At 43.6% G+C, this 24,049-nt stretch overlaps 1 protein-coding gene across 1 annotated transcript in view; it reads left to right on the top strand.

The window, feature by feature from the left end:
* Window positions 1–8,204: 8,204 nt before the first annotated feature.
* The window catches only part of CHMP4B (charged multivesicular body protein 4B), a 53,784-nt gene continuing 37,939 nt past the window's right edge, over window positions 8,205–24,049 (top strand). The window contains exon 1 of the mRNA XM_043602563.1: window positions 8,205–8,548. Within this exon, the coding sequence (XP_043458498.1) occupies window positions 8,359–8,548 (190 nt within the window). The 5' untranslated portion in view covers window positions 8,205–8,358. The remainder of the gene's footprint in view (window positions 8,549–24,049) is intronic.

Genomic DNA, 24,049 nt, shown 5'->3' with positions numbered 1-24,049 from the left:
CTCTCTCTACACCATGATCCATTCTCTTGACAGCAGCCCAAGGGATCTTTCTAGAGCCTCAATCAGATTATGCCAGTTTCCTGTTTAAAACTCTAGTGGCTTCCAATGTCTCCCAGAATGAAATCTAAAGTTTTCCTGGTAGATTTCAAGATTCTACATGATACGGCCCGTGTCTCCTACCACTCTTTTCTTCTCTCATTCTACTCCAGCCATACTTGCCCTCTTGCTGCTTTTCCATCATGTAAATTAGTTCCTGCCTCAGGGCCTTTGTCCTTGCTGTTCCCTCTGTCTAGAATGCCCTTACCCCAGATTTTCCTATGGCTGGCCCCCTCCCTCTATTTACCTTTGTCCAAAAGTTATTTCCTCAGGCTTTCCCTGGCCAATCTGTCTAAAATAGCTCCCACCCTACCCCCAGCACACTTTAGTCCCTTACTCTTCTTTTTTATCCGTCATCCTTGACACTATATTAGATATTTCTCTTTTTTTTTTAAGATTTTATTTTTAAGTAATCTCTACAACTCAACATGGGGGCTCAAACTCACACCCCTGAGATCAAGAGTCGCGTGCTGCACTGACTGAGTGAGGCAGGTGCCCCTAGACATTTCTTTATTGTCCGTTCCCTCATTAAAAATCAAAAGTTCCACAAGGACAAGGACTCTTCTCTGTTTTGTTCGCTGATACATCTATGGTGCCTAGAACTGCTCAGGAATTGCTCGATCAATATTTATTGAATAAACCAACAACAGCACTTTGAGGAAACAAGACCCACTCTACCACCCCTCCTCCCGTTCCATGGAAGCCAAGGGTAAGTTTCCCTCAGTAAGCATCTGCCACTGCCACGTAGGCTAACCCAATGCACTGTAAAGCCCCATTTTCCTTTGTTTTAAGAGGAAGCCGAGACCATCTAGGACAAATGACAGTGGTTTAGAAATCTCAGTTGACACAGCAGGTATCTGGTGTGGCCTAGCAGAGCCAGTTGGACCAGTTCTGTCTCCCTTGGGAAGGCTGGAGTGGAGGTGGCAGCTGCAGGTGTTCCCAACCCCCCAAAGCTGCCAGCAAATGTCCCCCACGGATTCTCAGGTCCTGTAGGGTGGGAGCAGAAAGCCCAGCAGCTTCCACCCCAGGGTTGGGGGTGAACCCCTGCTCACCAAGGATGGCTTATGGGTGGTCAGGCACAGAATCCTGAGGCCAGGGGCTGAGGCCCAACTTCAGGGCCTTGAGCCCTTTGTAGAATCCTGGAGAATAAAATGAGGCACAGAGAGGGAAGGGGTCTTGTCCAAGGTCTCATAGCAAGGCTAAATCCAAATCTAGTTCTCCTGCCCCCCAAGTCACTGCTCCCTCAGCCCACTCATGTATTCATTTCACAAATGTTTTTATTAAGTGCCTACTGTATGCTAGGCATACTTCTAGGCATTGACAACACATTATGAGCCAAACAAATAATGATCTGTGGAAGAAGCAGATGATAAACAGCAAAAAAGCAAATTATATAATACGTTAGAAGGTGATAAGTACTATAGAAAAAAAAGAAAAAGCGGAGGAGAGTAGAATGTGAGTGTGGGGTGGGGCGCATGTTGCAGCATTGTATGGGGTGGCCTGAAAAGCCTTTCAGAAGGAAGCACTTGACCCTCTAGGGCACAGAGCCTGTTGCATGGCCTACACATGCTTGGATGAAGAGGTATGGAGTAGGCAGGCCCTGGAACCTACCATTAACTCAAGGGCAAGGGCCCTTCCAGAGCAGTCTCCACCCCCGCTCCCCACTTGCCTCTCTCAGGTTCTGCTGGGTCTCTCCTACCCCTACTGCTAACTTTGCCCTGTTCCCAGGGAGGTCATTCATACCTGCTCTCGGGCTCATCACACTTCATTTATTTGTGTTTATTTGTGCATCTCTATCCATTCATTCATTTGGATGAAGGCAGTGTAGAATAGAGAGGTTAAGGAGGTTGTTGTTACAGTAAGACTCTCAGCTTTGCCCCCACAAGCTGTGTGACCTTGGGCAAGCTGTTCAACTTCTGTTTCCCCAGTACTTAATAATATAAAATGGGGACAATGATAATGCCCACTTCATGCAGGTGTGCAGGCTAGATGGGGTAATGGATGTAAACGCTCAGCTCAGTGTCTTGCTTAGCATGAAGTACTCAATAAAGATTTCCGATTGTTTGCTGGGAGTTCAAATGCCAGCCACGTCACTTAATAATGGTATTGATGAGAGAGCATGAGGCAAGTTGAGGGGCAAAGCACAAGCTAGCAACACCTCCCACCCCCTGCCCCAGGTGGGATCTTGTGATATTCCTCAGACACTCCCGGCTACCCAAGAACAAAGGAAAGGGGTTTAAGTGCTTGCTATGGTAATGTGGGAAACTAAGGCAAATGAAAGATTAAATTCCCTTACTGCCTATAGCCCATTGACAAGTCCTTGAAACCAGCAGAGTGATCTCCCTCTAGGAGCTCAGCTGCCATCGACATGACACTTTGCTAGGGGCAAAAGAGAACCTTGGCTTAACATTGTCCCAACCTCGAGGATCCAGTCAGTCTACTTCCTTTATCTCAACTGCCCCAGGATATATGCTGGCAATCATGCTCCAAGCTTATGGCCCCCCATATGCATTTGAGGGGTCTCATGACTGAGGTTTTATTAAAGGGTGATAAATGGTGTTTCCCTAGCAACAGCTAGCCCCTGGAAACCTTGCTTCCAAAATTCCTTAGAGACATCCTCTTTCCCTGACCCCCTCCCAACCTGAGGGTATATAATGAGTTACCCATCACAACCCCAGTGCAGCTCTTCCTGCCCATGGGTCCTGTCCCCGTGCTTTAATAACATCACCATTTTTGCACCAAAGACGTCTTCAAGAATTCTTTCTTGGCCATCGGCTCCAAACCCCATGAATCCCGCCCCCCCTCTCATCACCACAAAACTTCATCAGTATGACTGTGGGCAAGTCATTCAAACTCTCTAAACTTCTGTTTCCTCGGCTATAATCTGTACCTACCTCATAGGGCTATAGTCAGATAATTAATAAGATATTCTTTGTCAGCCATCTGACTCAAAGTGAGGGCCCATAGATGTCAGTAATTAATTATTATTCCTGTTGTTACTATTATTGTTTATTTTATAAATATGTATTGGGTGCATATTCTGTGCCAGGCCCTTTACCTGTGTTCTTATTGAATCCTCAAAATGGCCCGGTAAGGAAGATAGTGTCTCTCACAGTTGGGAAACCGAGTCGGATGGCACACCTTGCCACATGGCTGAATGGCAGAGCCTCAGTTCTAATCTGGGTTTGTGTGGTGGGCAGCAAAACATGTTTTCCTGTCATGACTTCAGCACACTTTTTTTGAAAATAAAATTCACATAACAAAATTCACCAATTTAACTATTTTAACATATACAATTTAGTGCCTTTTGATTGGGTTGTTTGTCTTAAAAAAAACTTCTTTTAAACGTGTATTTTGAGACAGAGAGAGAGAAAGCAGGGGAGGGGCAGAGAGAGAGAGAGAGGGAAAGGGAGAGAGAATCCCAAGCAGGCTCCGCACTGTCAGGGCAGAGCTTGACAGGGGGCTTGATCTCACAGACTATGAGATCATGACCTGAGCCAAAATCAAGAGTCAGACACTTAACCGGCTGAGCCACCCAGGCGCCCCTTGTCTTTTTGTTTTTTGAGTTATAAGAGGGTTTTTAAATATAAGTATATTCTGCAGGCACCTGGGTGGCTCAGTCAGTTGAGCGGCCAACTCTTGATTTTGGTTCAGGTCACGATCTCGCAGTTCATGGGTTAGAGCCCCACTTTGGGCTCTGCACTGACAGTGTGGAGCCTGCTTGGAATTCTCTTCTCCCTCTCTCTCTGTCCCTCCCCGTCCCCCCCCCCCACGCTCTCTCAAAATAAATAAACATTTTTTTAAAAATAAAAAATCTAGATTCTGTGTCTCCCTCTCTCTCTCTCTGTCCCACCCCCCTGCTTGTGCTCTATCTCTGTCTCTCGAAAATAAACAAATGTTGGGGCACCTGGGTGGCTCAGTCGGTTAAGTGTCCGACTTCGGCTTAGGTCATGATCTTGCGGTCCGTGAGTTCGAGCCCCGCGTCGGGCTCTGTGCTGACAGCTCAGAGCCTGAAGCCTGCTTCGGAATCTGTGTCTCCCTCTCTGTCTCTGCCCCTTCCCTGCTCATGCTCTGTCTCTCTCTTTCTGTCTCAGAAATAAATAAACGTAAAAAATTTAAAACAAAAGAAAATAAATATTTAAAATAAATAAGTAAAAATTAAAATTAAAATTAAAAATCTATACTCTGAATGTTAACCCCTTGTCAGGTATAGGATTTGCCATTATTTTCTCCCATTTCATGGGATGTCTTTTCACATTTATTTATTTATTTATTTATTTATTGAGAGAGAGAGAGAGAGAAAGAGAGAGAGAGAAAACGTGTTGAGTGGGGGAGAGGGGCAGAGGGAAAGAGAGAGAATCCCAACTCAGGGCTCGATCCCACGACCCTGGGATCATGACCTGAGCCAAAATCAAGAGTCAGATGCTCCACCAACTGAGCCACCCTGGCGCCCCATTTCATAGATGTTCTTTATCAGATTGAGCAGCTCTTTTCTATTCCTACTTTGTTGTGTGTTTTGTTTTTTTTTTTATCAGGAAAGGGTGTTGGATGTACTCTGTTTGTTTTTTACAGTTAAAAATCAGCAAATTCTAGGGGTGCCTGGGTGGCTTAGTTAAGCAGCAGACTTCAGCTCAGGTCGCGATCTCGAAGTTGGTGGGTTCGAGCCCCGTGTCAGGCTCTGTGCTGACAGCTCAGAGCCTGGAGCCTGCTTCAGATTCTGTGTCTCCCTCTCTCTGACCCTCCCCCGTTCATGCTCTGTCTCTCTCTGTCTCAAAAAAAAAAAGTAATAAACATTAAAAAAATAAATAAACAGTAAGCAGTAGATGGTATAGTAATGCTTATTTCTTGGGGCTTTGGTGGATGCAGATGAGATTTTGTAAGTGAGAGTACTTTGCAAATTAATAAAAACTGTATGCTTCTATTGCTGCTCTTACCAGACAAGTTTTTTTTTTTTTTTTTAAATTTTTTTTTTCAACGTTTATTTATTTTTGGGACAGAGAGAGACAGAGCATGAACGGGGGAGGGGCAGAGAGAGAGAGGGAGACACAGAATCGGAAACAGGCTCCAGGCTCTGAGCCGTCAGCCCAGAGCCTGACGCGGGGCTTGAACTCACGGACCGCAAGATCGTGACCTGGCTGAAGTCGGACACTTAACCGACTGCGCCACCCAGGCGCCCCCCAGACAAGTTTTAAAAATGGCAATATATTTAGTAAAGTACATAAGATATGTGAAGGGCAGTTATCTTCATTATGAAGACAGGTTAGTTTGTATACAGGCAGGTGAACACCACTGGATCTTGATATAGAACCTGTCCAGCACCCCACAAATATCATTCTGCCTGGTTTGTACCACACCTGAAGGTAACCACTATTCTGACACCTATCACCATAGATTAGTTTTGCCTGGTTTTGAACTCTGTATAAATTGAATCATACAGACTTGAGTCTGATTTCTGTCACTCAACCTAATATCTGCAAATCATCCAGGTTGTTGCATGTAATGGTAGGTCACTCTTTTCACATAATTTTTAAAACTTATTTATTTATTTAGAGAGAGAAAGAGAGAGAGAAAGAGAGAGGGAAGGGCAGAGAGAAGGAGATAGAGAGAGAGAGAGAGAGAGAGAGAGAGAGAGAGAGAATATCCCAAGTAGCTCTGTGCTGTCAACACAGAACCAGATGTGGGGCTTGAATTCACCATCGATGAGATTACGACCTGAGCCAATATCAACAAACACTTAAACGACTGAGCCACCCAGACACCCCTTTCACATAATTTTTAGCACCAGTCAGTCATGGCTTGAAAAGGCTGTGCATTTGCCCAAGAGACCAGAAAAAATGAATTCCAGGAAAACCCCGGGCTCTCCTGTGTTGAGTCAGCCCACCCTATGAATTTCTACCAAGGCAGTTGGATTCTCAGCCAGGATCGCAGCCACCTTGCCCAAATATCACCACTTCCTATCCCACACTCCAGGTAGACATCACAAATAGATCTCAGCACATTTTTCAGGGAGTCCTGATGCAGCCTCAGAATTCTTCTCAATCCAGCAATTGACTGGGGTTGGTACTCAAGATAAAATCGAAATGTTCTGTCACTATATCCCTAAGATGTTTTTCTAGGCTCCAGTTATGACATGAGGGCTTCTGCTATCACCCTCAGTTTATCCCCCAGCAATATAAGACATTGATGGTGGTAAGGCCTATAGTGTCTCCTGCTCATACATTCATTGAGTCATGGCTCAAAGCCAGCAAGTCTTTTGCTACCTGTATGCCTGATTGCAGCATGACTTAGGTAAGAGGGGAGGAAATAAATTGCTTAAGTATGGAGGGGTTGCTGTAGCCACGAGGAGGCGCTAATGAAGCCTCCTTATTGATATTTTTGTATTTTGATAAAAGCTTGCAATATCTCAATTACAAAACAAGCACAAGTGTGACTTATGTTTCATAATTTATGCAGCTGTGATTCTTGACAGTTCTGGCATGTCTCTCACATTTGAAAAATTCCTTCCAACCTGGAAAGTTGGGTGAAATAAACTTTCCCATCCTCTGGAAATGGTTCCCTGTGTATGTAGGCTGGGACTGTGGCTGATTACAATAAGAACAACAACATCTGAGGTATTAAAAAAAATTATTTTTAATGTGAGGTAGGTTTTTATCTACATGTAGATCATAGTCTGGGAAGGAGACAAGACTTGTATGTGAAATAATAGAGAAAATTTTCAGTTAAACTTTCAATTATTTGAAACTCTCTTCAAAACAACTTCACATATTTGGAAGATCCAGAAAGGGATAAAAAAGCACTTTGAGAAGCTATGTTTTTCTTTATTGGAGAGCACTTCAGACCCTCACTCAGAACTGGTTTACCCTTTGATTTCATACAAGGCTAAGTGACAAGTAACAAGACTTCCAAATAAAAGATTGGAAGCAGCAAATTAGAATGCTGGCTTAGGGTAGGTATTGGCCACTAGATGCTGCCTCACTGCTAATGGATGGAGAGTGATTTTTTTTTTTTTTTGAGGGAGAGAGAGAGAGAGAAAGAGAGAGAGACCATGAGCAGGGGAGGGTCAGAGAGAGGGAGAGAGAGAATCTCAAGCAGGCTCCTAGTTGCCAGCGCAGAACCCGACGTGGGGCTCACAAACTGGGAGACCATGACCTGAGCCAAAACGGAGTTGAACACTTAACTGACTGAGCCACCCAGGTGCCCCAAGGGAGAAGTGATTCTTGACAGCAAAGGACAAGGGAAAACAATGAAATGTGGCCCCATAACCACAGTGATCTGTATAGTGCACGGACAAAAAACTCTTCAATACTTCTATTACTTTTGAAAGTTCTAGGTCTCTTCCTGGTTTAATTATTAGTGTGTATAATGATGACCAAGAATAAGGAATAACTTTTTGAGCACCTAGCTAGGCCATACTAAATAAGCACTTTACATTACCTATCTCATAAACTTGGAGGTGGTCTTGTTATTATCATTTCTAGTTTACAGTTTCAGACAGGAAGGCACACAGAGTAGGGGAAGTAACTTGCCTAAGTTGCAAGGTGCGTTTTGAACCTTTGCAGTCTAACTCCAGTGCCAAGGCTGTTAGTTTCTACTAGGTTTCCAAGAACCTGCTAGGCGAATAAAGAGTAGAAAGGCATTCTAGGTAGAGGGAACAAAGTATACAAAGACAGGACTAGTCAAGCTAGTCAGCCCCTCAATTTCTCTGAGTCTTGGTTACTCACCTACAAAATAGGAACAGTATTATCTATCATTAGGCTTGTGAGAATTAAATGTGATAATGTGTGTGAAGCACTTTGCACAATTCCTGGATCACAGAATGTACATAATGCTAATTAACGTTTTGAAAAATATTGTTATTTCTCTTCTAGTCCTTCTACCTCTACAGAACGGGCTCCAAGGAGACTACATTTCCCAGCATGCCACCTCGCCCTTTGACTCTAGCTGGACCAAAAAGACGCGCCGCGGAGCGCCTCAAACCGGAAGACTATAGTCTCCCGGCATGCAGTGCGCCTCCTTCCATTAGATTTGAGGCACGGCCGGCGCGTTGCCCTCCGGGAGTTGTAGTCATCGACGTATTGCTCTGACGCTGGCCGGCCCCGGGCGTGGGGGCCTGTGGGAGGTGGCGCGGCCGAGCCCAGCTGCGGGGCGGAGGCGGCGGAGAGGCCTGTGGCGGCAGGGAGCGGCGGGGCCAGGAGCGGGCGCTGGAGCCGAGCCGAGCCGAGCCGGAGCGGGCGGCGCAGGCCGGCGCGGCGAGCAGCAACCATGTCGGTGTTCGGCAAGCTGTTCGGGGCCGGAGGGGGTAAGGCCGGCAAGGGCGGCCCGACCCCTCAGGATGCCATCCAGCGGCTACGGGACACGGAGGAGATGCTAAGTAAGAAGCAGGAATTCCTGGAGACGAAGATCGAGCAGGAGCTGACCGCCGCCAAGAAGCACGGCACCAAAAACAAGCGCGGTGAGTCGGCCCAGTCCCTTCGGACTCTCCTCAGGCTCCTCTCAGGCTCTCCGGGCCCGGACTCCACCGTCGTCAGACACGCCCCGGGGGCTGCCTGGACCCTGGAACTCTCCCCGGTCAGACTCCCTTCTGGGCCTTTCCGGACCCCTCCCCTCTGGCTCCCTTGAGTGTCCCTTGGGGCCTTGGACGCCTCCACCATCAGACTCTCATTCCTGCCTTTCCCCTCAGGCTCTCCCTACCCCCCAGGCCCCTTCGGAGCCTGGTTTCTCAGCACTTCCCTCCGCCCGCCCTATATTCTGTTCTCTTCCGCCTTTTCCTCCTCTCTCAGGCCTGCCCTCACCCACCTTCGAGACACTGCTATCTCTTCCTTATTGGCTCATTTCTGCCCCCCATCCTAACTCATGTACCCTTCCTTGTCCTCGCCCTGCCTTCTCCTGACCCTCTGTGGGGGGTCTAGGAGCTGCCCCAGCCCTTCCCCCATTTCCCACTCACAATTCGCCTTGAGGGACCTCCTTGATGGAAAGAAAAGGGGAGTGGGAGAGTGGAGACCCCTGGTACCGTCTCTGTTCACTTGCTGAGTGAACTTGAGTAAGTTGCTTTCCTTCTTGAGGCCTCATTTTCCCCGTCCATCAGCAAGTGCCTTCCAGATCTGTGATTCACTGCTTGCTGTCTCATAGCCAGGGCTTATCAGAGTTTCTGGTAGCAGCAGAAGCCTTCACGGGTGACTCACGGCTTCCCCATGGCTTCCCCCATCCTTTCCCCATCCCTTCCCCATCCCTCTGAACCAGAAATAGGACTCCATTCCTCCATTGGCCGTGACTCCTTCCCAGTCCCCTCTACTGGGGGTCAGGGTGGGGATAGTGAACCTCGAGGCATGCTTTTAATATACTTCTGTTGTTGTATGGCTTTCTGGGCAAGTGCTTTGTATTCTTCTTAAGGTGAACGTGACAATGCTTTAGTAACTGTAAAGCAGTTTAGAGATATTTGATCATTTTGTTGTTATGGCAATATGAGATTGAACTATAGGGTGACAACGCCTCCTCCCGCCCCCAGAGGGAAGCAAAGGTGAGAGGGATTGAGGAACTGCACAAACAAGTATTTAATTTAGAAGTCTGCTAGTTACTAGCTGCGTGACCTTGAGCTAGTTACTTTACCTCTCTGAAAGAAGATCATTTCTTTACAGTGACTTTACAGCACATAGTAGGGGCCAAATAGTAGTTTTCTTCGTTCTAACAGAAGAACAGAATAGCTTATCCTGAGGGTGCTTCTCTGCTGATAGTCAACAAATACTCTGGAAAAATTTGTTTGAGTGCTTTTCTTTGCTGCATATTCACAGGATGAACAAAGCACAGCTTCCACCCTAATGAGAAGACAGAAATAGGAAAATAAGTGAAAAAAATATTGTCTAGTGGTGGTGGGTGCTTAAAAAAAGATGATCTGATAGGGTGCAATGGAATGGGAAAAGAGGTGCCAGGGGAAGACCTTTTTTAAAAAGTCAAGTTTAGGGGCGCCTGGGTGGCGCAGTCGGTTGAGCGTCCGACTTCAGCCAGGTCACGATCTCGCGGTCCGTGAGTTCGAGCCCCGCGTCGGGCTCTGGGCTGATGGCTCAGAGCCTGGAGCCTGTTTCCGATTCTGTGTCTCCCTCTCTCTCTGCCCCTCCCTCGTTAATGCTCTGTCTCTTTCTGTCCCAAAAATGAAATAAAACGTTGAAAAAAAAAATTTTAAAAAGTCAAGTTTGAACTGAGCCTTAAGAAACCAGCTCTGTAAAAAGCTAGAGGAGGAGCTTTCCACTCAGGGAAAACAGCATAAGAAAAGGCCTGGAGGTTGGCCTGTTTTGAGAAACAGAAGACCTCTGGGTCTGGGATGTAGCAATTGAAGGGGAGAGTGGTATGAACTAGGAAGATGGGGATTGAGTGGACCTTGGACTTCCTGGTAGAGTTTGGATTTTATTTCAAGTGGGTGGCAAGATGTTGCAGGGTATGTGTGTCCTTATCATTGATAGAGTTTTAAAAACACCATCTAGCTGCTCTTTGGAAAGTACACAGGTCAGGGGTGAGAGTGGGAGCAAGGAGGCCTGAGATAGTTGCTGTCGTCCATTTGTGGCCTGGATGCCAGTTGTAGGTAGCCCTGGAGATAGAGAACGGGGTTAGATTTTGCTGCCTCTAGCTTTTTTTCTCTGATGACTCTCCCTCACTCAGGATCCTCTATTGTTCATTAGAGTCTTTGTTTTTAGCAGTCTGCATTTTGGAACGCTTTGCCTGTTGCAGGGTGATGGAGGAGAGGGTATCACTTTACCTCATCTCCCATCTGAGAGGGAGATTCTTCTGAGGTCTTTTGGTCTGGAGCTAGTTTAGTTTTTGCAGTTTTAGAGGTGATTGAATTTTCTTTCAAGAGGCTTAGAGAGGGTACCAGCAGACTGTGGAGGACCAATCTCAGTTTGTTGTAATAATTTTGCTGAAAACAGTCTGTCTTCTTCCTTTTCTTTTTTTTTTAAGTTTATTTATTTATTTTGAGGAAGGGAGGGACAGAGAGAGAGAGAGAGAGAGAGAGAGAGAGAATCCCAAGCAAGCTTCTCATGGTCAGTGCAGAGCCTGATGCGGGGCTTGAACCCACAAACCTCGAGATCATGACCTGAGCCAAAATCAAGAGTCAGACACTTAACTGACTGAGCCACCTAGGTGCCCCCAGTCTGTCTCTTTGAGTTTGGCTGAGAGGACAGGAGCTACTATAAGCTGCCCTTCTTTTTTAGCATCTTCTGGTCTTTTAGACCAGAGGTCTTTTAGCATCAAGGTCTTATCTGCCTATTGGGATAGTGCTGTGAGGTATTAACACCACCACATACCATCCAGTTAGTCACTTATTGGCTTGCTACTGTGGTGGGATCTGCACAATCAGATGGAAATACACTGTGTGTGCCTTCCAGGAATTCAGGATTGGTAGTGGGTGTGTTTTTGTTGTAGTTTGTGTGTGTGTGTGTGTGTGTGTGTGTAAAAGAGAGAGTGAGAGAGTGGAGGAGGAAAAGGAGTAGGAGGAGGAAGAGAGGAAGGGGTAGAGAAGGGAGAGAAACATACCAGTCGGTGCTGAAACGTGTGAACATGGGTCTGAGGCTGCATAGGAGGAGGTTCCTGTCTGGAAGGGAAAGGGCAAGGGGGGCTTCAGAGATGAGGGAAGTGTGAGACGGGTCAGCAGGGAGTTTGGGAGCAGTGAGAGTGATATGGGGTGAGACAGCAGATAAGTAACTGCAGACTGGCCTGTAGCCTCAGACCTCAACCTGGAAATGCTGAGGAGCCACTGGCTGTCTTAATGCAGAAGAGACAGATCAGCTTAGGTTTCCAAAGAGTATACCAGCAGCAGCGTAAAAGTAAGTAAGGAGTGTAGACCAACCAGGAAGGGGCTGGAGGCAGGAATCCATTAAGACATAAGGATAGAAAATCTCATAGACATGATTTGAGCCATAGATTTATCATTTACTAGCTGGTGCCTTGGGCTGGTTACTCTGAACCTTAGATTTCTCCTCTGTGAATAGGAGTACTAATATCTACCTTATTGGGTTAAATTGTGTTATGCGTGCAAGGCCCTTAGCAAATGCCTGCCATATGGTAAGTGATCAATAAATGCTTGCCATTATCATTATTATAAGGAGACTTGTAATTATTCAGGTAGGAACAAAGGGCCTAGAGTAGAAGCGTGAAAAACTAGATGAGAAGTAATGCATGTCAGACTTTTCTGAAGGAGAATCAAAAGAGGCTTGGTGATTTATGGGACTTGGGGGCAGGATGAAGCAGGGAGGAGTTGAGGACGATTCCCAGGTTTACAGCTTGGACAACTAGGTGGATGGTGATGCCGTTAATCAAGCTGAGAAACACAGAGGAGGAGCAATACTTCATAATTGTGTAGTCCTTTGAAGTTTGTAAAACTTCTTTTTTCCTGAGTCTCACAGCATCCATTGTGAGATTATGAACTCCTTGAGGTAGATTGGATGCTTATGTTCATCACTGTGTCCCCTAGCATAGGGTCTGACATATGGTTAATGTTCAGTAAGTATCTATTAAATTAATGGAAACCATCTGTTGACTATGTTCTGTTATTCCCATTGTACAGAGAAGAAAATGAGGCTCAAGAGAGGATGTAACTTGATTCAGAGACCAGTTCTTCTGGTGGCTGTGGGCATCTTGTGTTCTGTTTACTCCCATGATGGCTGAAGGCATCATCATTACCTTTGTCATCACTCGGCTCATTAAACACCCACCTGGGTAAGGTGTGGTGCTGAGTCGGGGGAAAAGAAGTGAGATAGGACCACGCCCGGCCCTGTTGCCCAGCCCGGCCAGGTCCTTGTGGCATACACATTGGAAAGATGATAAATTGTCCTTTAAAACAAATCTCTGAAGGGGTGCCTGGGTGGCTCAGTCAGTTAAACGTCTGACTCTTGATTTCAGCTCAGGTTGTGATCTCAGGGTTGTGAGATCGAGCCCAGCATTGGGCTCCATGCTGGGTGTGGAACTTGCTTGGGTTTCTCTCTCTCCCTCTCCCCGCCCCCTCTCTCAAATAAAATTAAATTAAAATTAAAAATTAAAAATAAGTAAAACAAATCTCTGAAGCTCAAGTAGATTATTTGCAGTGCACAGATGTGTTCTAGGAAGTAGTTTTAGTTAGGGGCCTGGAGCAAAATTTGGATTGCATATTTTTTCCAAATTTCTTTTCCTTTCCTTTAGTCATGTATTCATTCTTTTTATATTGAATTATTTTATTTAATTTATTGGGGGGGGTGGAGACAGAGGGAAAGAGAGAATCTTAAGCAGTTCCACACTTGATTCAAGAGCCCAATGCAGGACTCAATCTCATGACCCTGGGATCATGACTTGAGCTGAAATCAAGAGTTGGACACTCAACCAGCTGAGCTACCCAGGCACCCCACATATTCATTCTTAAGCATGTGGTAGGCTCTTAAACTGTGTCCTAGGCCCCATGCTCAGTGCTGGAAATATAGAGAAACCAGACATGGTCCCTGCCATTCAAGGGACTTAAATATCATCACCTTTCCTTTTGTATAAAGTAGAAATAATATTCATCTCACATAACCTTTGGTGAAGATGAGCTAAGATAGTATATAAAAAAGTGTGACACATTGTGGGTATGAAAGTATACTTTTCTGGTAAAGGTTTTGCTGCTCAGGTTTCTTTCTTTCTTTCTTTCTTTCTTTCTTTCTTTCTTTCTTTCTTTCTTTCTTTCTTTCTTTCTTTAAGTTTACTTATTTATTTTGAGAGAGAGGGATAGTATGGGAGCAGGGGAGGAGCAGAGAGAGGGAGAGAATCCCAAGTAGGCTCTACACTGTCAGTGTGGAGCCCGACACAGGGCTCAAACTCACAAACTGCGAGATCATGACCCCGAGCTGAAACCAAGAGCTGGCCGCTTAACTGACTGGGCCATGCAGGTGCCCCTTGCTACTCAGATTTCTTTGGTTTGATTGTCAAAATGGAAAAGTCCTTTAACTGAGAAGTGGATGGAAATCAGTCTAGGTGAACTGACAAAAATCACTCAAACTTAGGTTTTTTTTTTTGGTTCCTTTCCACAGTACCCTGTTAGTTTTATCCCTAAGACAGATGATCAAATATCAAAGATTTTTTTTTTCTTCTTAAGGCATTGTAATGAGTTATGAAGTATCTACCCTAGGTGGTTCAGATTTGCCTTTTGTCCTGTTTTAATAAAGATGAAAATGACTTGTAGAAAGGATCATATTTTAGTTTAACAAGAACTGTGTAAGATTAGGAAATGGGTATGAGACTGGGTACCTTAAACACCCTCCACCAATACATGTCTATTGGATTTATGGATGCAAATCAGTTCGTTTACAGGTTAATTTAGGTTTAGTTGAAAATGTCTGATGGATGTAGAGAGGCTGTGTGCTCACAGGAAATACATCATCATTAAGTCCTATTCATTGCTGGAGGCAGGGTGACTCTCTCATGTTTAATAGAATTGCTTTAAAATGTTAGCATGTGGGAAGACATCTTAATAAGTTACATTTATAGTGAATGTGGCCTTTTGGTTCTCTAGACTCATTGTATCAGGTAGAAAAGTACAGCATCTTATTGGTGCATGTGTCAGCAGGATCTCCTTTTCCGGAGGCCCTGGGATGGAAAATCCAAAACTCACCCAGGGAACTGAGCAGTGGGAATTTCCCTTGGTGACGCTTAAGTTTCTTGTTTGAAGAAATGGCTGGCCAGATTGGGTTTGGTTTACTTCTTAAGACAGATGGAGTGTCAGAGAGGCCTTATGTGTTGGCTGTCCAAACATGCTGGTGCCTTTGATTCAAATGACAAAAATCTTTTTTTGCCCCATTTGGCAGGGAGATTAAATATTTTTAAGTGCCTGCCAGGAGGTTTATAATGTGCTTTGAAATTCAAGATAGATTTTGTTTGGAAGTTTAGCTACATGTGAGGACCTTTGAGCTTGACTATTTTGCTCAGGGAAATTTAGTGTTGTCCATGGTTGGGTCTGTGTGCAGAGAGCGAGATCTTGGAAAATAGCTTGTGAAAATGTATGGGAGCCCTATATCCCTGAGGCAGAAAGCCAGGACCTGATTTGTTTCCACTGGTCCAGAGCCCTGAGGTGGAGCCGGGGCTGAATGGGAGAAGGGAAGCTCTTGGAGTCTTGAGGAATTCCTTTGGGTAGGAAAGGTTTATGAAAACTTGGGCCTCTTTCCCAGAATTTTTTATGCTGTGCCATTGTCTTTAAAAGAGTGAGAGGATCTTCAAACAATACAATTTTAGAATGGTCATTTTGAGGATAGATGGTTATATTTAGAAGGAAAAGTTGAACTTAGCAACAGGAAACAAGAACAGACCTATCTGGATATAATATAGCCTGTTTTTAAGGTGTTTGGCTCAAACCAGCAGATGCTTATTGAGTTCCTTCCGGGAGGAAGGCAGCATGATGGTTTAGGCAAAAGATTTCTCTGTTTGAATGCTGGCCTCACCACTCACCAGCAGTACCTTGGCAGTTACTTATCCTCTCTATTTCCCCATCTATAAAAAGGGGAAAAATAATACTTACTTCTTAGGATTCTTGTGAAGATATGGAATAAGTTGATACATGTAAAGTGCCTAGCAGAGTGCCTGGAACATAGGAGAGATGTCAACGTGTCCTTGGTTTCCCATGTATAGTCTTGGGCAAAATAAAGGATATAAAGATGGATAAGACACTACTTTCTCCCTACAAGGGCTCACACTTCAGTGAGGAAGACACATACATGTACAAGTAACTGATAAAAGGCAAAGCATGGTAAGTGTACAAATGAAGTATTAGAGGACAATACAGCAGGAATAGATTAATTCATCTCTGAGGGTTGGCAGGTTCATTTCACCCAGCCACCCATCCGGTGCCCAAATTCCCTTTGCAGTATTCCTGCCAAGCGATTAACCTCCGATTGAACCTCTTTGCTGACAGGATTTGTATTAGGTGCTCTATCCTCCCATACTACAGCATCGTCTGTCTTTGGATAGCTCTGACTATAAAATCACCTTTCTTTGGAACTGAGATCTTTCTTCCTGTAGTGCCTACTTGCAGTACAGGTTGAGGTGGTAGCTCTGTAGGGAAGCAGTTTGGGCTCGTAAAAAGAATGTGGTACAAGGCCTGGGGGCAAATCCTGGCTCTGACAGTACAGGATTGTGAACAGCGTTTCTTCCATTGGGAAAGCTAATTGCTAATTCTGCCTCTTGGGGCCAAAGAGAACAGGTCTAATCCTCCTTCAGTAAGATAAATCAGGGAAGATAGTGCTTAATGTTTCAAGCCTGCACTTCTCTAGGACAGATCTCTGTTCCGTTGGCTGTTGCCAGGTATTTCTGTTCTTTCCCTGTTACCCTCCTCTGGATGTGCTCCTCGTTATCAGTGTTTCCTTTAAATTGTGGAGTGAGCAGAGCTGAATTTCTGAATATTCCAGCCAAGGTCTGAGCAGCATAGGCCAGAGCATGCAGGGCTAGCCATTTGTCTAGGAATTAATTTGATTCTGTGTACTAAATGGCCCTGATAATTTCCATATCACTGAGACAGGTTTTTGGTTTTTTGTTTTTAAGCAAATTATGTTTCTGGTGACCTTTCATTAATAAAAGAATGAACAGGGGCGCCTGGGTGGCGCAGTCGGTTAAGCGTCCGACTTCAGCCAGGTCACGATCTCGCGGTTCGTGAGTTCGAGCCCCGCGTCAGGCTCTGGGCTGATGGCTCAGAGCCTGGAGCCTGTTTCCGATTCTGTGTCTCCCTCTCTCTCTGCCCCTCCCCCATTCATGCTGTGTCTCTCCCTGTCCCCAAAATAAATAAACGTTGAAAAAAAAAATTAAAAAAAAAAAATATAAGAATGAACATCTTGGGGCGCCTGGGTGGCTCAGTCGGTTAAGCGGCTGACTTCGGCTCAGGTCATGATCTCGCGGTCCGTGAGTTCGAGCCCCGTGTCGGGCTCTGTGCTGACAGCTCAGAGCCTGGAGCCTATTTCAGATTCTGTGTCTCCCTCTCTCTGCCCCTGCCCCGTTCATGCTCTGTCTCTCTGTGTCTCAAAAATAAATAAACGTTAAAAGAAAAAAATTAAAAAAAAAAAAAGAATGAACATCTAGGAACCACTAAAGTTTGGCCTTTAAGGAGTCTTAACTGAAGGGTTGAATGATTTAAATTTTTTTTTTTTTAATGTTTTATTTTTGAGAGAGAGAGAAAGAGAAAGTCAAAGATCAAAGCAGGCTCCAAACTCCGAGCTGTCAGCACAGAGCCTGACACGGGGCTCAAACTCCCGAACCATGAGATCATGACCTGAGCCAAAGTCAGATGTTTAGGATACTTAACCGACTGAGCCACCCAAGTGCCCCTGGATGATTGAAATTCTTGACAAAAGCATCTAGCCATCTTGGTTCTCCCATAGCGGATATTTGTAGTTCTACCTTTTCCCTCTTCCATACAAGGCAAAACTGGCTGGAGGGCTTATTTGAGGGATGCAGGAAAACTATACATCTCTGTGGTTGTGGCTGTTTAGGTCAAAAGGTTAATGGCATGGTACGGTGGAAAAGGTGATGGGCTTAGGATCAGAAGACCTGACTTATATTCCACCTCTGCCACTTGCTGGTTTTGTGATATGCAGCAAGTTTCCTTATATCTCTGAGCATCAGCTTTTTCAGCTGCAAAAACAGTATTTAATATCTCCTTTACAACTTTGCTACTCAAAGTGTAGTCCATGGGAGTATTTGGGAATGTGTTAGAAATACAGATTCTCAGTCCCTGCCAGCCCTACAGAAGCAGAACCTGCATATTTATGAGATCCCCAGGTGGTTTGTATGCACATTAAAGTTTGAGAGACACCTCTCTGTTGTGGGGGTTAAATGGCAATAGTGGGCATTTTTTATATGCCCATGTCAATATTCATTCCTGGATACTCAGGGATGCTGTCTTCGTGGTCAGTTTGCTCACTTCTGTTGCTGCTCAGAGATTGAACTCTTATCCAACTCAATCAGTTTTCAGATGCCTTCAGCTACCTCCAAGTGTACCCAGTGAGGCCACATAATGTGGTTGGTTCAGTAGAATCTGGCTCCCCCACCTTTGAAAAACTTGAAGCACATATCCTGCTAATGGGGTAATGGCCTTCTTCATGAAAGAAGTCAGTCATCTGGGTAATTGAGAAGTATTTAGTCAAGCTGTCAGTCATGAGGACCCACTGATTGTTAGGCACTGGCAACCCTGGTGACAAGTTGGGCGCAGTTCCCATCCTTAGGAAGCACTACTGCCTAGTGGGGGGACCAGTTGGTAAAGAATTTTTACCCAGTGAGGCTTGTATAGAGTGCTATAAAAACCCCAAGTGAAGAGGAATTAATTCCACTTGGGGGTTGGGAGGTGGCTAGGAAATGAATTTTTTTTTTTAAGTTTTTTTTCTACCAGAAATGATTTTTCAGAGAGTTGTGATTTCTTGGTTCAGTGGCTTTCTGGCTGTTTCCTGTTCTGTTTCTATGGCGTTGGTAGTGTTCTGATCCACCAGTTTTCTGCATCAGGAGGGACAGATGTTCTCTGAGAGTCAGTTCTATGTTAGGAGCCATCTGAGATGCTGTGTGGATTTCCAGGCAGTGAAAAAGACACAGCTTGCCCAATGGATCCTACAGATCTGTTAAACAGATCTGTGGCTCTTTCAGAGAAAAAAGTTACCACAACTAAATAACCCATATGTTTTTTCACTGGAGTCTTACAGCCATCCTAAGTGTACCTTTCAGGAACTTATGGATAAAGTAAAAAAAGATTCAGAGAACTTCTCCGCCAGGGGGAAAGGAGTTATATGGGATAATGAAGTATATAAATGGTGGGAGAGGATCAGTGCAGGGCATTCCATCATGAACCTGCCCTGTTTGATTCCATAAAATGATATTTTTCTGGATTTGGGGTGATAGTGAATCAAGCACCAGATTGCTTGGGGTGCTAGGCCTGGGACTTGGCACAACCTGCTGAGGAAAGTTTTCTCTCATTGAACAATCAGGGCAGTTGAGTTTGCTTAGAGCTGAAGGCTTTACAAGTCCCAAAGCAGAAGTTCAGACATTCATCCAGTTCATCAAGTGTGAGGCCTGTCGAATGATCCTGCTCTCAGAAAGCCCATACTCTTGGTAGACAGGAATAATTAAAGTGCGGTAGTGTCTGTAAGGGCCAGCCACAGGAGCACCCTAAATGGCATATGTGGTAGAGATTTGAAAAAAGGAGCAGTTCTCCAATTTAGGGTTGAGATGACAATGTGATCTTTTGTGTTAGTCCTTAAACAAGTAGGCAGCTATAGGTTGGAGTGGGGTGGGGTCGACTGAGGTGGGGATTGGGTGTAGACACTCATGTTTGGTATTTGACACCACCTCAGATCTAGAGTTGTGACTGGAAGTTGCAGAAGAACCTCTCCTTTTATCTAGCTGTGTTGAGTATAGAGTAGTATATTTGAGAAAAGGAAACTAAGGCTTTTGAAATGGATTTGGATATTGTGTACTGTTTAGGGACCTTGATGCTGAGATCCCAAATCTTTTTGGTCTTAGTGCTTTATAGATAAACATTTGCATTTCATTTCAGATGGTCCCTTTTAAAAGAAGGTAGCTAGAAGTCATCCAGATTGGAAAGGAAGAAGAAAACTATCACTATTTGCAGATGACATGATACTATATATAGAAAACCTTAAAGATTCCACCAAAAAACTCTCAGAGCTAATAAATTAATAAATAAAGTTGTGGGGTACAAAATTAATATACAAAAATCTGTTGTATTTCTATACTCTAATAAGGAACTATCAGAAAGAGAAAACAAGAAAACAGCCCCACTTAACAATTGCATCAAAAAGAATAAAATAGCCCTGGTGACTGAGCCACCACGAGGGACTCAGCTGCCTCCCCCTTGAACCCACTTGCTTCCCCGATGCTCTGTCACCTCCCCCCACTTTCCCCCACCCCTTCTATAGGCCTTTTCCACCAAAGAAAAGAAATCATATTTATTTCCACTGTCCAGAACCTCCACTCTTTTGACCCCTTTGCTGATGCAAGTAAGGGTGATGATCTGCCTCCTGCTGGCACTGAGGATTATATATATAAGAATTCAACAAAGAAATGGCAGGAAGACCTTTACTACTGTCTAAAGCATTGTTGATGATTACGACAAAAACTAGTGAAGGTGTTTAAGAAGAAATTTGCCTGTCATGGTACTTTAATTGAGCATCCAGAATATGGAGAAGTAATTTAGCTACAGGGTGACCAGTGTAAGAATATATGCCAGGGGCGCCTGGGTGTCTCAGTCGGTTAGGCGTCCGACTTCAGCTCAGGTCACGATCTCACAGTCCATGAGTTCGAGCCCTGCGTTGGGCTCTGGGCTGATGGCTCAGAGCCTGGAGCCTGCTTCTGATTCTGTGTCTCCCTCTCTCTCTGCCCCTCCCCCATTCATGCTGTGTCTCTCTCTGTCTCAAAAATAAATAAACGTTAAAAAAAATTAAAAAAAAAAGAATATATGCCAGTTCCTCCCTCTTAGAGATTGGACGGGCTAAGGACAACCAGCTGAAGGTTCATGGGCTTTAAGTGCCTTTGGCTCACTGAAGCTTAAGTGAGGATTTCCTCGCAATGGGTAGAATTTCCTTTCTGTCCTTTGTTACATTGTTTAAAAACCTTATAGCTTCTTGTAAAGATGATGATTTGGGGTCTGCTTTTAACTTGGACTAGTTTAAGTCCTTTGTGCAATAAACTGAAAAGAACCAAAAAAAAAAAAAAAACCCAGAATAAAATACTTAGGAATAAATTTAACTAAGAAGGTGAAAGACCTGAAAACTATAAGAAATTGATGAAAGAAATTAAGATACAAATAAATAGGAAGATATTCCTGCTCGTGGATTGGAAGAATTAATATTGTGTAAATGTCTATACTACCCAAAGCAGTCTACATATTTAATGCAATGGCATTTTTCACAGAACTAGAACAAATAATTCTAGAATTTATGTGGACCCACAAAAGACCTGAATAGCCAGAGCAGTCTTGAGAAAGAACAAAGCCAGAGGCATCACACTTCCTGATTTCAAACTATACTACAAAGCTGTAGTGATGAAAACAGTGTAGTATGGCCTAAAAGACACACAAGTCAATGGAACAGAATAAAGAGTCCTGAAATAAACCCACACATATATGGTCAATTAATTTATGACAAAGGAGGCAAGAGTATACAATGGAAGAAGGAATGGTGTCTTCAATAAATGGGTTTGGGAAAACTGGACCGCTACATAACAAAAGAATGAAATTGTACCACTGTTTATGCCATACACAAAAATTAACACAATGGGTTAAAGACTTGAACGTAAGACTTGAAACCATAAAACTCCTAGGGGAGCCTGGATGGCCCAGTCAGTAAAGCATCCAACTTCGGCTCAGGTCATGATCTCACAGTTTGTGAATTTGAGCCCTGTGTCAGGCTCTGTGCTGACAGCTCAGAGCCTGGAGCCTGCTTCAGTTTCTGTGAGTCATTCTCTCTCTGCCCCTCCCCCACTTGTGCTGTGTCTCTCTCTGTCTCTCAAAAACAAATAAATGTAAAGAAGAAATTTTAAAAATAAACCGTAAAACTTCTAGAAGGAAACATAGGTGGTAAGCTCCTTGACATTGGTCTTAGCAATGTTTTTTTTGGATCTGACTCCAAAGGCAAGGACAACAAAAGCAAAAATAAACAAATGAGACTACATCAAACTAAAACGCATCTGTACAGTGAAGGAAGCCATTAACAAAATGAAAAGGCAACCTACTGAATCGGAGAAGATATTTGCAAATCATGTATCTGATAAGGGGTTAATATTCAAAATATATAAAGAACTCATACCACAATAACAATTTAAAAAATCTGATTTAAAAAATGGGACAGAGTATCTGAATATACATGTTTTCCAAAGAAGATATATAGGTAGCAGTAGGCACTTAGAAGGATGCTCAACATCACTCATCATCAGGGCAATGCAAATCAAAACCGTAATGATATATCACCTCATACCTGTCATAATGACTGTTATAAAAAAGACAAGATATAACATTTGTGGTAAGGATGTGAAGAAAAGGGAACCTTGTTGTACAAAACAATGAAATCTTTATAACAATCTGGATGAACCTTGAGGGTATAATGCTAAGTGAAATAAGTCCGAGAAAGACAAATACTACATGATTTCACTTAAAAGTGGATTACAAAAAACCCAGACTCCTAGATACAGAGAACAGAATGGTGGTTGCCGGAGGGGATGGGGTTTGGGCAGGCAGTAAAATGGGTTAGGGGATCAGGAGGTACAAATTTCTAGTTATGAAATAAGTCATGAGGTATAATGTACAGCATAGGAAATACAGTCAGTAATACCGTTTTAACTTACGACACATGGAAACTAGACTTATTATGGTGATCAGTTTGCAATATATGTAAATGTCATAATGATACAAATGTTAAATCGCTATGTTGTACACGTGGAACTAATATTGTATGGTTATACTTCAGTTTAAAAAATAAGAGTAGCTAGAAACTTTTTCTTCATTCACAAACCCATTTGCTAAGTATATATTAACTTGAGCTGTGTGCCAGATACTGTCCTAGTTTATTGGGTAAATGCAAGTGAAGGCACGTCATTGCCTCTGTGATGCTTTACAATCTAGCTAGAGTGACAAACAAATAATCAGATATAATCAGGGTACAGTGTGATCTGTTCTAGAAGCATATTCAGAATTCAGAGTACAAGATATGCAGTGGAAGTAACTGAAACAGTCTGTACGGTGTGTATGTGTGTGTTGATTGAATCTGTATTTTTATCAAATAGTTTTTGGAGAATAACAGAATATTACAGTAGGAAAGAACTCAAAATGTGTAAGTGCTTGAAACTTTGAATTAATATAAAAAGTTTCTGAGAAGGAAAACCCAGGAACATGGAAATATATGTGGTGCTTTTAAAAGCACTTTATTTGAATCAGAATCCCCTTTAGGGGGACATAAGAGTGGATATATGTTTAACTTAGCTTAGTCATAAAAGAATTACTTTTAGAATACTAAATTTAAAGTACAGCTTATTCTAATAATTATTGCAAATTCGCTTTACAGTTGTCTTATTTCTTACAAAAGAAAGTAGGAATAAACTTGAGGAATGATTTACTGTATGCATAAACAGGAACTGTAAGTTTCTTGTTTATAAGCTTTAAAAGACCTGATAGTTGTAAGAGCAAAAATTAGACTTGTACATGTGTAGCCTGGCTGCTATTCTCTGCAGAGTTTTGAGGAGGAGTTGATATTCAACAAGGCCATCAGAAAGACTCCCCATTAGGGTGAAGGCTTTGATCAGCCTGTGTCCCCAGAGTTGATTAGACTTTGAAACGTTAACTAACAAGGATGATATTTAAAACTTAAATAATTGCGGGCTCCTGGGTGGTTCAGTTGTTGAGCATCTGAGTCTTGATTTTGGCTCAGGTCATGATCCCAAGGTTATGGGAAGGAGACCCTTGTCTGGCTCCCCGCTGAGTGTGGAGCCTGCTTAAGATTCTCTCTTTCCCTTTACCCCTCTCCCCTACGCGTGCTCTCTCTCTAAAACAAACAAAAATTTTTAATTAAAAAAAATTTTTAAAGCTCAAATAATTGCTAGTTTCTTAATTCTCCTTCAAGTATACCAGTTGCTTCCACCTCTCCAGAGCATTTTCTCCTTTTAGAATCTTGTACAAGGTCAGTGAATGGTTGCAGATTTCTTGGCAAGTTTGAAGTTAGAAAATTTGGGTTTTGAGTTGTAATGGGCTCTGATAGCCTTCTATGGCATGTCCAAGGAGGGAGCTAGTATTAGCCTGGCATCCAGCTTGTTGCGTTTAGCAGACAGGGCTGCAGAGCTGGTGGTGGCAGACAGCCTTTCTCATGTTTAGATTTTATTTATTTATTGTTAAAAAAAAATTTTTTTTAACATTTACTTACTATTTTTGAGGGGGGTTGCAGAGAGAGGGAGACAGAGGATCCAGAGCAGGCTCCACAGTGTAAGC

Source organism: Prionailurus bengalensis, chromosome A3 (assembly GCF_016509475.1).
Source record: "Prionailurus bengalensis isolate Pbe53 chromosome A3, Fcat_Pben_1.1_paternal_pri, whole genome shotgun sequence".
In the NCBI taxonomy this organism is placed as follows: domain Eukaryota; kingdom Metazoa; phylum Chordata; class Mammalia; order Carnivora; family Felidae; genus Prionailurus; species Prionailurus bengalensis.
The sequence above is the reverse complement of the archived record's forward strand: the minus strand, read 5'-3'. Positions and strand labels throughout refer to the sequence as shown.